General features: G+C 46.5%; 1 protein-coding gene across 9 annotated transcripts in view; it reads right to left on the bottom strand.

Moving 5' to 3' along the window:
* The window catches only part of AKAP13 (A-kinase anchoring protein 13), a 335,984-nt gene that overhangs the window by 24,447 nt on the left and 297,443 nt on the right, over positions 1–14,094 (bottom strand). For 5 of the 9 annotated variants that reach the window (XM_042988121.1, XM_042988120.1, XM_042988118.1 and 2 more), the window contains 8 exons: positions 13,809–13,876; positions 11,617–11,683; positions 7,119–7,254; positions 5,406–5,518; positions 4,648–4,800; positions 3,786–4,036; positions 251–376; positions 21–138 (listed from right to left, as the gene is read on the bottom strand). In XM_042988121.1, the coding sequence (XP_042844055.1) occupies positions 21–138; positions 251–376; positions 3,786–4,036; positions 4,648–4,800; positions 5,406–5,518; positions 7,119–7,254; positions 11,617–11,683; positions 13,809–13,876 (1,032 nt within the window). The remainder of the gene's footprint in view (positions 1–20; positions 139–250; positions 377–3,785; positions 4,037–4,647; positions 4,801–5,405; positions 5,519–7,118; positions 7,255–11,616; positions 11,684–13,808; positions 13,877–14,094) is intronic. The other 4 variants (XM_042988117.1, XM_015535789.2, XM_042988119.1 and 1 more) reach the window with 3 other exon arrangements.

The following is a 14,094-nucleotide window of genomic DNA, read 5'->3' on the forward strand; positions in this document are numbered from 1 at the left end:
GGCTGAGGACAGGGGCTCACCTTTGGTACACTGCAGGATCCTTTGGAACAACACCGGGTATTTGGTGATCCGCTGGGTCACCAGCAGTATGCACTCCGGGATTCCCAGCCTCCTCACGACGGAGCTGCTCATCTTCTTCTGCAAAGGACAAAACGGGTCATCAGGAAGTGCTCAAGGGGGCTGCGGCTCAACGGACGGCAACACAGAGCCCCGGACAGTGATGGGGGTTTTCCACGTTTCACACCGATACCTTCACAAAGGCCTGAAACCGCTTATCCTTGGTGTAAAGGTCTTTAAAGTAGTTTACAGACTGGTTGTGCTGCCCACAGAACTTGCCGTACGTCTTCTTCAAGCGCTCTGCGTTCTCCCCCGAAAACTGCAGAGAAAAGAGAAGGGAAGTCGTAAGTCGGGGTGCTGATGTTTTACCCCCATTTTGTACAGAGTTCCCAGTCTCTTTGTAAAACCCAAGAGTGGCTCCCCAAGAATTCCCTCTAAAGATTAAAATGGTGCAGCAGCTTTGGGAAACAGTCTGGCAGCTCCTCAAAAAGCTACCACATGACCTGGAAATTCCACTCCTGGATGGAAGATTTACTCCACACAAAAGCATGGATATGAAAGTTCACGGCTGCCATATTCACAAGTGCCCCCAGGTGGAAATAAGCAAATGCCCATCAAAAGATAATCAAAGGTGGTATATACATGCATGGACTATTATTATTCAGCCACGAAAAGGAACGAAATCAACCAATACATGCTGCAATACTGATGAACCTTGAAGGCACTATTCTAAATGAAAAAAGCCAATCACAAAGGACTACACACTATCTTATCCCATTTACAAAGCTATGTCCAGATTAGGCAACTTCACAGAGACAGAAAGCAGACTAGTGGGTGCCCAGGGCTGGGGCAGTTGAGGGGGGGGGTGGGGGGGGGGGGGGGGTCATAAAAATGTTCTGAAACTGAGTGTGATGATGGACGTACAAGTCCGTGAATACATGAAAACCCGCTGAACTATACACATTAAAGGGGTGCATTAAGTGGTATTTGAATTTATTTCAATAAAGCCGTTATATATATTTAAAGAAACAGGGGTGCCTGGGTGGCTCAGTTGGTTGAGTGTTCATCTTCGGCTCAGGTCTTGATCTCACAGTTCATAAGTTCAAGCCCCATGTGGGGCTCTGTGCTGACAGCTCAGAGCCTGCAGCCTGCTTCGGATCCTGTGTCTCCCTCTCTCTACCCCTCTCCCACTTGTGCTCTCTCTTAAAAATAAATTTAAAAAAAACTTAAAAAAATTAAAAAAAAATCCAATAACCACAGAAATGTCTATGTAGCATGCACATAAGTAATGCAACATGTGTTCTAATTTCCGTTTGTCACAAACACAGTAGTAAAACAAGGGGACCCACTAGATGTTCTCTGTGAGATAGTCTTAAAAATTTCACCGTGATGAGTTAGAAAGACATCAGGAACAGCCAGTATCACTCAGGGACCTGCTTATCTCATGTACCTGAGGCCAGCAGCCTGACAATTCTGCACGGCCCTTTAATCAGTCCCAAATGTGTGCGATCTCAACAACGCATCTGAAGATACACTCACTTCGGAGTAAACCCATGTGTTTCTGTGCGTGGTCCCATCATGCATCCTAAACATCGACTTCCAACTGTAGTAAAAATCTCTGAAGGCAACACAAATTGATCCTTACCCAAAATCTTGAAAAAAGGTTCAGGGAAGCTAGTTTTTCCGGGTCTCCCCCTTTACCAAAGGGGAAGCTAAGGCAGAGATATTTTAGGTGGTTTGCTCCCGCTCTGATACAGGCGCTCTGAAAGGGTGATTCGCGCACGCGCGAACTGGGGAGGGGCAGAGAGACACGGAAACCGAATCCAAAGCAGGCTCCAGCTGTCAGCGCAGAGCCTGAGGCGGGGCTCGAACTCATGAACTGTAACAGGGTGATTCTAGAACTGGCACACAGAAGCCATTAGTGGATGCCACGGGGGACTAGGATGCCATGGGGGACTAAGGTCCTACTGTCACAGACCTTACTAGAGGATGTGCTCAATACAACAAGCTGCGGACAGCGCAAGTCAAGGTTAGATGAGGTACCCGTGCAGGTGTGAGGGCAGAGAGAGAGACACGTGGAAACTGCTGGAAGAGGACATTCAGGGAGGAAAGGTCTTCCCTTGCAGAGCTGACCGCTCGCCCTTCGCAGACACCTGCGTTACAGCAGGTACCACACTGCGCGTGCGTCTGCTCCACACCGAGCCGGTTTTCACCTGAGAACGAGGGCTCCGCAAGGCGGAGGTCTACGCTGAATCTGCCTTTGTGGTTCCACCTGGTACTGAGTAGATGCCCAGTAAATACACGAAAAATGAACGACGGAATGCATCGCTGAATTAACGAGTGAAGGGTCTGGGCTCACGAACAGAAGAAAAGACAACCCTTCTAGCGCTCAGGCAAAGGTTCCGGCAATGGAGCCCCTGCTTCTACCCTGGGGCACAGACCTGCGAGGGAGGAAGAGCGGGTGACCTGTGCCCTTCTGTCTGTGAAGGCCAAACTAGCCACAGCTTCCCCCCCACCCCCCAAAGACAATGTTTTAAAAAGCAGCATTAAAAATAGCCTGTGATAAGCATATCTGAAAGTATCAAAGTAACTTTTGGCCCAACTGTTTTTGGAGTAGGACTGAAACCACACCACACCCAATATCAGCAAGGTCTATTTTAGGAACTATTCTATACATAGTTTTTTATTCAGGTGGTTTTCAGATAAAAGAGTTTTGTTGTTGTTTTTAATGCTTATTTAGTTTTGAAAGACAGAATGAATGGGGAAGGGGCAGAGAGAGGGGGACAGAGGATCCCAAGTGGGCTCTGTGCTGACAGCAGACGAGGGGCTCGAAATCACGAACTGTGAGATCATGACTTGATCTGAAGTGAGACCCTCAACCAATTGGGCTACCTAGGCACCCCAAAGGAGTTCTTTTTGATTTGAGGCACAGGGGGAAGTTGAGACTTTCAACAAATAGCTTTTGACATCTTTTTTTTTTTTTTAATGTTTATTTTTGAGGGACAGAGAGAGACAGAGCTCGAGAGGGGGAAGGGCCAGAGAGACAGGGAGACACAGAATCCGAAGCAGGTTCCAGGCTCCTAGCTGTCAGCACAGAGCCCGATGCAGGGCTTAAATTCACAAACCGTGAGATCATGACCTGAGTCGAAGTCGGACGCTCAACCGACTGAGCCGCCCCAGGCGCCCCTCTAGCTTTTGACTTCTTAAACTACACTGTTTCTGATGATGGTACGGATGCTGAAGAAGAAACATGGGCTTTTACTATCTATCACATAGATTATGAATGCATTTAATTTTAATTTAATATTTATTTTTTTTTTCTTTTTTAATGTTTGTTTATTTTTGAGAGAGAGAGAGAGAGAGAGACCGAGTGAAAGTTCAGGAGGGGCAGAGAGAGGGAGACACAGAATCTGAAAGCAGGCTCCAAGCACTGGGCTGTCAGCACAGAGCCCGATGCAGGGCTTAAACTCACAAACTGTGAGCCGAAGTTGGATGCTTAACTGACTGAGCCACCCAGGCGTCCCTGTATGCATTTAATTTTAAAAAACAGCATTAGGAGAGAAAATCTGTCCTTGTTTACGGAACAGGAAAGTGAGGCTCAGAGACATTCAATAATTTGTGTATGCTTACAAAGATAACAGTACAGCCACGATGTAAATACATGCCTACTGAGCCCCGAAGCTTCACATTTCCCCCACTGTGTGGGAAAGATCCTTCCTGTGGCTCACCTGATTTACAAGCACGTCCCCCATCCTCTTGATGAGAAAGTTCTTCTCACTTTTATCCACCAGAGATTCCTTCTTCCGCTCCAGGATCCTCTGGAAGAACTGGCTATGGATACTGATCAGCTCGTCCAAACAGGGGAACAGCTTCTCCACCATCTGCTGCTCAAAGAGCAGCTCGGTCATCATCCCCCGGCTGTACACGTCGCTCATGATCTTGAGCGTCCGGACGTGGTGCAGCTCTGTCTGCATCAACTCTGAGGGAGGACAAAGCTGGACGGTCAGGAATATTCTTTTGAAGGATTCTCCTTCAAAGGTCACCCGCTGCTACTGGGAGCCCACTTTAGGCTGAAGGCTGTTTAGAGCCCAATTAAAACTTAAAAACTGGGTCCATAGCTGTCCTTCCCCTAAAGAGCTTCCCTCTTACTCCTCCATATTGCACGTGGCCGAACACTCTTCTGACAGCATACTGGATTCCATCACTCTTAAATGGTGGTTTCCCAAGTGGTCTTTCTAGGATTCAGAGCCTTTCATAATTACTGCATCCCGTTTCCTAGAAAACTTGTGCTTGGTTTCTAGTGTAGCTAAGGACTCAAACTGTACTGTCATAAGCGATCTCTATCTGGGGCCGTTGCACAAATAAGCACTCATATTAAACAGAATGTTCAATAAAATTAAAGGAAATAATTTTAAAGAGAAAGAAAAGGACAGAAATAAGATCATGTCTCTAGGCCCCAAAGTTTTTAAAGAGTATCTTTGACATGCTAAGTACTTGAAAACTGGCTTTCCATCCAGTCCAGGGATTCACCGGATTAAAAGTGCTGCACAATGCGAACCAAATATTTGCAGAGCGATTGGAGGGTCTCACCGTAAATCACTTCTTGCCGTTTGACCACATCTTTCTTTTGCTGTTTCAGAAACTTGCTGTCCACTATTCGACTCCAGGACTCTGCTTCTAGCTGCTTGGATTCCATCTCAAAGTCCCCCATCAGCTGTCCTTCATTCATGTCTGTACCTACTCCTCAAAGTATCAAAAGATCAGTATCAGAATCTTGGGTCTGTGAGCTCTGGAAAGCTTACACTGGACTTCCCTGGGTGGTAACTTTGTAAGACACAAACACTGCATTAACACACAGGATACTTATAGAACGCATATTCCAGGGCTAGAAAAGAATCATTTCCTGTTTGGGACTGAGACACTCTACAGTCAAGATTCTGGCTCAGCGTGATAAATATCCCATATATTTGATGTGACTGAGACATGATTCCCAGGTGAAGCAGGAATTGGAAGGGACCTGGTTAACTTCACTCGTTTAAGAGAGTAGGCTCATAACCTGCTGAGAGAGCTACCAACTGACGGTGTATGAAAGTCTAGGGGAAGAGAAAGTGCTGGTACTAGAGTACAAGCACATTAAATCAACGACATCCCTCAAATGGACAACTATCTAACAACTGGTAAGCCTGATTACCAGTTCGTTACAAAGCATGTGGTGATTCCGAGACAACTCAGAGACTCCTCACAGGAGCAAGGAAGAGGCAGGAACTGCTATTCCATTAACACTTGCATTCAGGGAATGGCACACGGTCCCCACAGATGCATAAGACACAGCCGTAACTTCCTCTTACCCTCATCAGTAAGTGATTCTGTCGACTCATTGACCTTGCTGATTTTATTTAGTGAGTCTGTCGAATGAGACAGGAACTTCCAGGTGTTTGATATGTTCTCATCATTGCCGACTCTGGGGACAAAAAGAAGCACACACTGGCAAACATGTTTTGATAAGCCACGGTCTGCATTCTTAAGGGAGTACCTGAAAAACTCTAAAATGATAGGTGGCGGCAAGCACCACAATGATTAGAAGACAAATTACTTACGTCAGGAACCCAGCCACATGCAACACTACTAAGGAAGGTCAGAAGCACTTAACATCATTGCAAACTTGAACTTACGGGCCTTTGATTTTTTTTTTTTTTTCTAAATGATAGGTAGAGCGGGGAGAACACTCCTCCTTTAAACTCTATACACATTACACAAGAAATTTCTCTATCTGAAACTCACTGTGTAACCACTGCACTCTCTCCTTGTTCCTTAAATAATCACACTTATTTAATCAGCACTTCTAATAAACTGTATTCTTTGGACTAAATGATTGCGGTAGGACACGAAAGCAGGCCAGAGTCATTTAAAAGTTTACATTTTATTCAAAGAATAATTTTTTAAAGTCATAATGCAAACAAGTTTTGATCTGTAACAACTCTGAAAGGAAGGCCTTTGAAGAACAACACTACACAGACAAAACAAAATAAAAATACTTGGAACATTTTTTTTAGCGAGGAAACACTAGCCAGCACAGAGGTTAGGAAATAGAGACAAAAGATTTGTATCCTTTAGTTAAGAATTTTACTCTAGCCTAGGTTAAGAGAGGTGCAAGATATGTTTTGAGTCCTACATTTGAGATGATTTCTTTACTTGATGTGAAGGCAGGAGTCTTATCCCAAAGCAGCCAATAACATCACAATCAGTCCTGTGCTAACCCCGTGACAGCCAGGGCTTGCACAGTCGGGGGCCATAGCAACTTTTGCAGGGACCACAAAAGGAACTTAGTGCAAATGAGTGAGTGGGGACCTAACAGTCATAACTGGCCCATTATTCACTTCCATGGAACGGACTTAAGAGTCCAGACGCAAGGACAGAAAAGAGATGTAAAGAGAAGCAAAAACACCAGGTTCAATGGACCAACACGCAAGTGTAACATCTGAAAATTTAAGTGATTACCAGACAAAATTCAGAAACAAGTCATTTCCCCCGTTTCCACTTCTTATTTTAATCTAAAAACCAGCCCTTTATAACTAGGGATCCTTAAAAGCGAGGCTGACTGTGCACAAAGCATAGGACAACCTGGCTGACAGGGGATCCTTGTCACAAAATGGCGGTCAGGACAGTGCCTCAAAACGTAATCCCCACTCTCCTCGTCTGTACACCTGGATGTGCACCAAGTCATTAACTTTACACAATTTTTTTTCTTTTAACGTTTATTTATTTTTGAGACAGAAAGAGACAGAGCATGAACGAGGGAGGGTCAGAGAGAGAGGGAGACACAGAATCTGAAACAGGCTCCAGGCTCTGAGTGGTCAGGACAGAGCCCGACGCGGGGCTCGAACTCACGGACCGCGAGATCATGACCTGAGCCGAAGTCGGACGCTCAACCGACTGAGCCACCCAGGAGCCCCTACACAATTTTTTTTTCTGATGAGAATCTTTTTGTCAAATTATAGGATTATTTTATTACACTCTTGTCACCTAGATGTCAACCGAGCTGTGTTTAAACCCCCACTTACCCAGCAATATTCTGTATGGAGACACTTTTGGAGAGTGAAACACTCTGCTGCGACCGTCTGCTGGCAAACATGGGGATGGCAGTGGTTTCCTCCACCAGGAGGACCGCGGATCGGGGGCGCTCCTTGGGCTGGGAGGCTGTGAAGGAAGAAAGGGCACAGACTGAAGCACACGTTTCCAAGCTCACCAGGGCGGACTCCTCTGACAAATGCCAAACAGAAGCAAACGTCTCCAGGTTAGATTTGCCCTGGGAGTGTAAGTGCGTACAGAAACTCTACAGAGGATGGTCGGGCAACACCTAGTGAAGCTGCAAATGCCTATACCCCTTGATCCAGTAATTCCAATTCAGGGCACGTTTATTCTGCAAGATGCACGTGTGATGCTTGAAACGACATACGTCCAAAGTTATTCAATGCGACACTAGTGATCAAAGCAAAATACTACAAAAGACAAAAACGAGTATCAAGAGAAGATTGATTAATAAATGATGGCATGTCACATACTGGAATACTATGTCGTTTTGAAAAAATGAGGACAGTCGCCATGAACCAACACAGATCTCCAAGATAACATTGCAATGGAGGGAAAATCAAGGTGCAAAACAAAGTTACACAACAGACTCTCATGTTTAAAAAAAAAAACAAAAAGGGGCACCTGGGTGGCTCAGTCGGTTAAGCGTCCGACTTCGGCTCGGGTCATGATCTCACAGCTTGTGAGTTCAAGTCCTGCACCGGGCTCTGTGCTGACAGCTCAGAGCCTGGAGCCTGCTTTGGATTCTGTGTCTTTCTCTCTCTCTCTGCCCCTGCCCCACTCACACTCTGTCTCTGTCTCTCAAAAATAAATAAACATTAAAAATATATTTTTTTTGAAAAATAAAAAAAGAGAAAAATGGGGGTGCCTGGGTGGTTCAGTTGGTTAAATGTCCAACATCAGCTCAGGTCATGATCTCACGGTTTGTGAGTTCGAGCCCCACATTGGTCTCTGTGCTGACAGCTTGGAGCCTGGAGCCTGCTTCGGATTCTGTGTCCCCCTCTCTTTCTGTTCCTCCCTCGCTCGTGCTCTCTCTTAAAAGTGAATAAATGTTAAAAAAAATTTTTTTTAAAAGATTCATCCAAATTATTAAAGGAGAAAAAAAGAAAAATTAATAACCCAAATTGGTGTTGGCTTTATTTTAATAAAAAAAGTTGAAGAAGATAAACATATAAAACTAAGAAGAGTGGTTTCATGTGGGTGGGATGGAGATTAGGCAACAGGGATAAAGAATCGTGTGGTAACAGTGCATTCAAACCGAGAAAGTAATTCAAAGGAAAATAAATTCAAATGAAATTGAATTCAATTCAGAGGAAAACAGAATAATTCAAAAGGAAATAAAACAAAATTGAAAGAATTTTCGGGATAAAAGGAACCACAGGGCTGGGAGGTCAGTGCTTTTTGGGGGTGCCTCCCCAGCAGCTCTGAGGTGCTTGTCAGACGGGCGAATTCCCTGCCCTGTCCACCCTTGGGGCGGGCACTGTGGCATCCACACGTTTTACGAGCTCCCTGAGTGATGCTTTTGCTGTTTGAGAACACAGATTTTGACCAATTCTTTTAATTTACAGCTGGGTGAGATGCAACATATGTTTAAGGTCACACAGTAGGTTCTTCTCAGAGTGCTTATTTCTCCTGAATGTGACCAGAGAGGAAAGCAGAGCTCTGATTTCATGTTCAACTGGACACACCAGCATTTGGGTTAACAAGTGATTTCTCCCTGGTAACAGCTCCTGTCCCAGATGCGAGCCGCATCATCTGTCTGTCCCCAGGAGTGCCAAGAACTAGAGGAAATTGTACTGGGGCAGCTGTTATGACTTCACGGTATTTCAGGATGTTTTTGACTTCATCAGAATTAATAAAAACCATTAATTTCCAACTCAAATTCTATTTAGAAGAAGGTGACATAATAAAACACCAGAAACATGCTACACTTGCACACAACCAGACCCCTCCTGGAGGAAGCACACAAGGACGGAGATGTGGGCCCTGCCCCAACAGAGAGGGGGCTCTATGCCCAAGTGTTCAAGGGCCCAGGGCACAGCCTCGGTGCGGCGGGAGGGATGTCAGCGAGTGGACAGAATCTGATGGAGGAACAAACACCGGTTCCTGAAGAGTGGGAAGGATGTGGATGGGCCAGAAGGAAGACAGGACACTGATGAGGAGAGAGCTGTGTGAAGGAAGCAGCGGAAATAATCATGTCGTATGAATGCGGAAAGGAGGGAACCGGTAGAAGAGAAAGGAAGAAGATGTATATAAAGAATGAGTAGAAAGAGTTGGAGAGGCTGAGTGAGGTCATGCTACGCAGAACCCTAAAAGTGATAAAGAACAACTTTGTTTCTTTTTTTTAAACTAAAAAAAAATTTTTTTATATAACCTCTACACCCAATATGGGACTCGAACTCCAAACAACCCCGAAATCAAGACTTGCACTGACTGAGCCATCCAGGCACCCCAAGAACAACTTTATTTAAAAAAAAATTTTTTTTTTTTCAAATGTTTACTTATTTTTGAGAGAGAGAGACAGAGACAGAGTGCAAGCAGGGGAGGAGCACAGAGAGAGGGAGACACAGAATCCAAAGCAGGCTCCAGGCTGTGCGCACGGAGCCCAACGCGGGGCTTGAACTCACAAACCGCAAGATCACGACCTGAGCCAAAGTCGGATGCTTAACCGACTGAGCCACCCAGGCGCCCCAGAACAATTTTGTTTTCAAAGGACAGCATGGGAGCGGTAGTGAAAGTTATAATTTCCCTTCTTTGAAACCGATCCCTACTCCACTCAGGTTAAGTGACTTAGTATCTCTGAGCCTCAGTTTCCTTCTTTGTGGTGATGGGGACAGTAGCCAAAACTAACACTTAAGGAGGCCTACCATTAAGTACTTTATAGGTTTGGTCTCGTTTAAACCTGTCGACCACCCACTGAAACTGCCGTCATTCGTTTCGATGACGGACGGAGTGGGGATGCAGTAAATGTCTAAGGTCACACGGCTATTAAGAGGCAGCGCTTGGCTCCGACCCACACGACTTGAATCCACTATCTGTACTCTTACACCACACTCATTGGGGGGGGGGTGGGGGGTGGTAACACAGGAATAAAAATACATGTGGGGGTCAGAGGTAACACACACAACCTGGCATAAGACAGGTAGCCTTAAAAAAAAAAGATGTTAAAAAGAAAAAAAGATGTCATTTTATGTCATTTTATCTGATATGGAAGCAAACAGATTTCTGAAGTGAGGGATAATGTCCCGGAAAAAAAGTTAAGGAAGATGAGACTGGTAAAAGGTGCTGGAATAGGCTGGATCACCGACAAAAGTGGTTGTCGGTCTGGCGAAACTTCTCTTCCAGAAATCTACTCGCAGAGATGGGCAGCCAGCAGCCTTGATCTCCCTAAAGGGAATTCCCCATCTCCTGGAAGAATTCAGAGCAACCAGGCGAGCGACACTGGTTCTCAGGCCAGTGCACCAGCCTCACCTTGAGGGCCTGGAGCACCGCCCTGGGCGCCACCCCTGGAATTTCGGATTTAGTAGGTCTGGGCGGGGCCCAGGAACTCGCACTTCCGATGGATCCAGGAACTACACTTTGAAAAACACTGCCTTGGGGTAAGTCCCACACAGGTGTCTGTAGGGGCCAATTAAGATGATACTCAGAACTGCGTCACTTGTGGTGATTTCGGCGGGGAGGGGGGACTGATAATGAAAGTGGGGAGCAGGTCTGTGAAAGAACACAGCCTGCAGTCTGCAACAGCTGACACTTAACAACACGCACATATCTCAAAGTGATAGACGGGGAAAAAAAAGGATGAATAAGCGTAGGTCCTATGTAATATAAATTCGACACGTGAAACAGTAAGAGACATTTTCAGAGACAGACATATGTGTGACAACGGAGCTGAGTGGAAAGAGATGTGTTAAATAACTACAGTGGGTGCTAAGGAGGGAAAGGCATGAGGGAGTGGAGAGCGAAAAAGGGAGAACGTGAAGTAAAACCAAAGTGGAGCCTTGCACACACTGGTGAAGGCAGCATGATGTGGATGGAACAGTGTCATTTACGCAGTTTTCTGTACCACCTGAAGTCATTGGGGAAAAAAGAGAATGATTTACTTAACTTCACAGTGTATGAACTAAGAAGTTCAATCAGCAAGATCTCATTTTCTTTGTGCAACTGTGAGGCCCTAAAAACAAGCGTCGACCCTCGGAAGAGGAATTTCGAGAGGCACGGGGTCACCTGCTTAAACACACGGACACAGGGCTGCCTTTTAAGCAAGTACACACACCCTTCTAGAGCCTTCTAGGACAGCCAGATGGCAGAACATTAAGCTTGTGGTCAATGAACCTGGAGCCTTCTCTAACTTAACACGAAATAAATACTCAAATCTTGATTAAGAGTAACAAATGAATTACTACAAAAGTATGTTTAAGTCCTGAACCAGAGAGTCAAAAAGCTGGAAGAGAGGAGGGCGGAGTTACTTACGCTTGCTTCTCATGATGACCGTGGGCAGCGAAGACGTGTCATGTGCCTGCAGGGTCCCCTTGGGCTGCTGGACGAAGAGGAAAAGGAAATAAATAAGTAGATGAAGGCTGTGTCCACAACTTCTTTCTGTAGACTTCAAGAAGCCTAGGGCAGAGAGAGAGCCAGCCTGGCTCCTGGCCAACGGGCCACAGCATCCCGCCCGTCACCCCACTGGCTCTCTTCTGAACCCACCAAGTGCCATGGCCCCACAAAGGCTGCCTCTCCTGCCCGGAATGCCCTTGTGCCTTCGCCACGGGACATTCTTCTATTCAAGACCAGGCGAGAACTACCTCCTCAGTGAAGCCAGCATCACCTTCTTTCTCCTCCTCTCCCAAGGCGGTGGCTGGAAGCCCCTGAGAATCCTGCACAGGCCTCCATGGAGATTCTCCCCCATTTACGGCCACAGCCCACTCACCATCTTCCCCACTAGAATGCGGGTTCCCTAAGCCAGCTTCTGTGCCTTTTTCTCTTTCTCCAGTGGCCAGCATTAACAAGGTACCGAATAGTTCTCAGGTGAAGCACTAATTTTTGTTGTAGCATCTGACAGAAACACTTTAAGTGAGAAATTACAGACTACACCAATTACCCTGAGAGAAATCATTAGTGGAAGCAGGTGGCTTCCAAATTTAAAAAGGCCCCCTCCCCCCCACTTTTAGGCTGTGTTCTCTTCTAGGGGAGATGCTACATTTCCATCATGAGAACCTAGTACGTTCCCAGCAGCGCTGTCTTGTCAGAGATCACAAACTCCATGCCTGTGGGGCCGGGCAGGCAGCGAACGACAGAGACAAGTGGGAGGAGAGGGAATCTACACATCCTATGGAGGGCATGGCAGCCACTGGGGCCCCAGTGCGTTACCACTTCCCGTCCATCTTCCCAGCATTTAGGAAACCCAGAAGACAGATACCATTCTGGATGCTTAGGATCAATCAACAGATCAAACATTCCTGACTTCAGACTGCTCGGCAAGTCTGGGGCTTACGTTCTAGTGGGGGGCTGGGGAGTGCAGACCATGTAAAATCAATGTAATAAATAATACAAGCTGTTAAGCACAGACCCTGAGAAGGTGGTAAATACTACGGAGAAAAGGAAAACAAGCAACGTGAAAATCGGTAATTCTGGGTAAGAGGAAATAACCAGGGTTGTGAGATCTTCCAATTCTTTAAGGAGAAATCAGAAATCCAAATTGATATGAAATGCGATTTTTTTAATAACTGCATTAACCAAAAAACAAAAACAAAACATTACTTTAAGAGCCAAACAAATTTATGTCCATGGCCTGATAAGATCTGGGGTTCAGAAGCCTATCATTTTTACACTAGTTCAGACTAGCGGTAGCCGCATCATCTGGGAACTTGCGGGAAATGCGAATTCCCGGGCCCTGCCCCAGAACAGGCAGCTCTGGGAGCTGGCCACAGTGAGCGGTCTTTTAACAAGTCCCTGAGCAGGCTCTAACGCACACTCAAGCGTGAGGCCACTGTGCTTAGACAAATGTCTGGTGACCGAGGCAGCATCCTGAGCGTCTGTGTAGACGGCAGCTGGAGGGCACTCTTCGGACAAGGAAATAAAGGACATTGATTTATGGGTGGCCGGAACACCGGAAACCACAGAGGGTACCTAGGGGTATGCCCCACACCCACTCTCCTGAAGGGCCACCTGACAAGCAGCACCCATTATTGTGCAGTGTGCGTTCCCAGAGCAGGTGCTACCGCATGCCTGGCACTTCCTGTTCTTGGGTCATGTGCCCAGAGCCAACCCCTTTGTGGCCCTGCGGACTCAAGTGCTGCCAGGCAGGCTGTGCCAAACCCTAACCCCCTCCCCTCCCGCCTTGGCTCCTCGGGAGGTCAAGGCCCCTGAATGGCACCAGGAGGAAGCCAGGTGTGTGACCGTCCAGGCAGGCCTGCACACACGGTTAAGAAGAAAACCACTGTAACAACACCAGACACATGCGCATCATGGAGAAATGTGTAGTTAACGTGGGAGTTTTGAAACCCACAGGCTCCCGAGTGCGTTAACTAAGAGACTCCATCGCTTTAAAGACAAACTACAGTTCGGTTATTTTGGTCTCAGTCTTGGTATCAAACGATCACAATAAACAAAAACCACAACCTGGCCTCTCCCAACCCCGAGGACTGGTCCGCTCAGAAATGCCTTACCTTCATCTTGACCTTTGCACAGGAGGCCAGACTCTCTCTGCAGCCTTTGTGGACGAAAGCACCGCAACCTGAAAAACAAGCAAAGCTCAAGGTGACTTCGGGCAAACATATCCCAGGGTCTGACTTCACGCTGCCGCGGCAGCCTGTGGACTCCCAAGCGAAGTCACTCACATGTCAGAATCCGGCTCTGACTGCAACTACAGCCTGTGGTTCCCTTCCAGAAAGCAGGCGTGTGATGTCATTTGGAGGAAGAGAAATGACAGCAGATGAGACTTCTGATTAGTGG

The sequence above is a fragment of the Panthera tigris genome, chromosome B3 (assembly GCF_018350195.1).
Source record: "Panthera tigris isolate Pti1 chromosome B3, P.tigris_Pti1_mat1.1, whole genome shotgun sequence".
Lineage (NCBI taxonomy): Eukaryota > Metazoa > Chordata > Mammalia > Carnivora > Felidae > Panthera > Panthera tigris.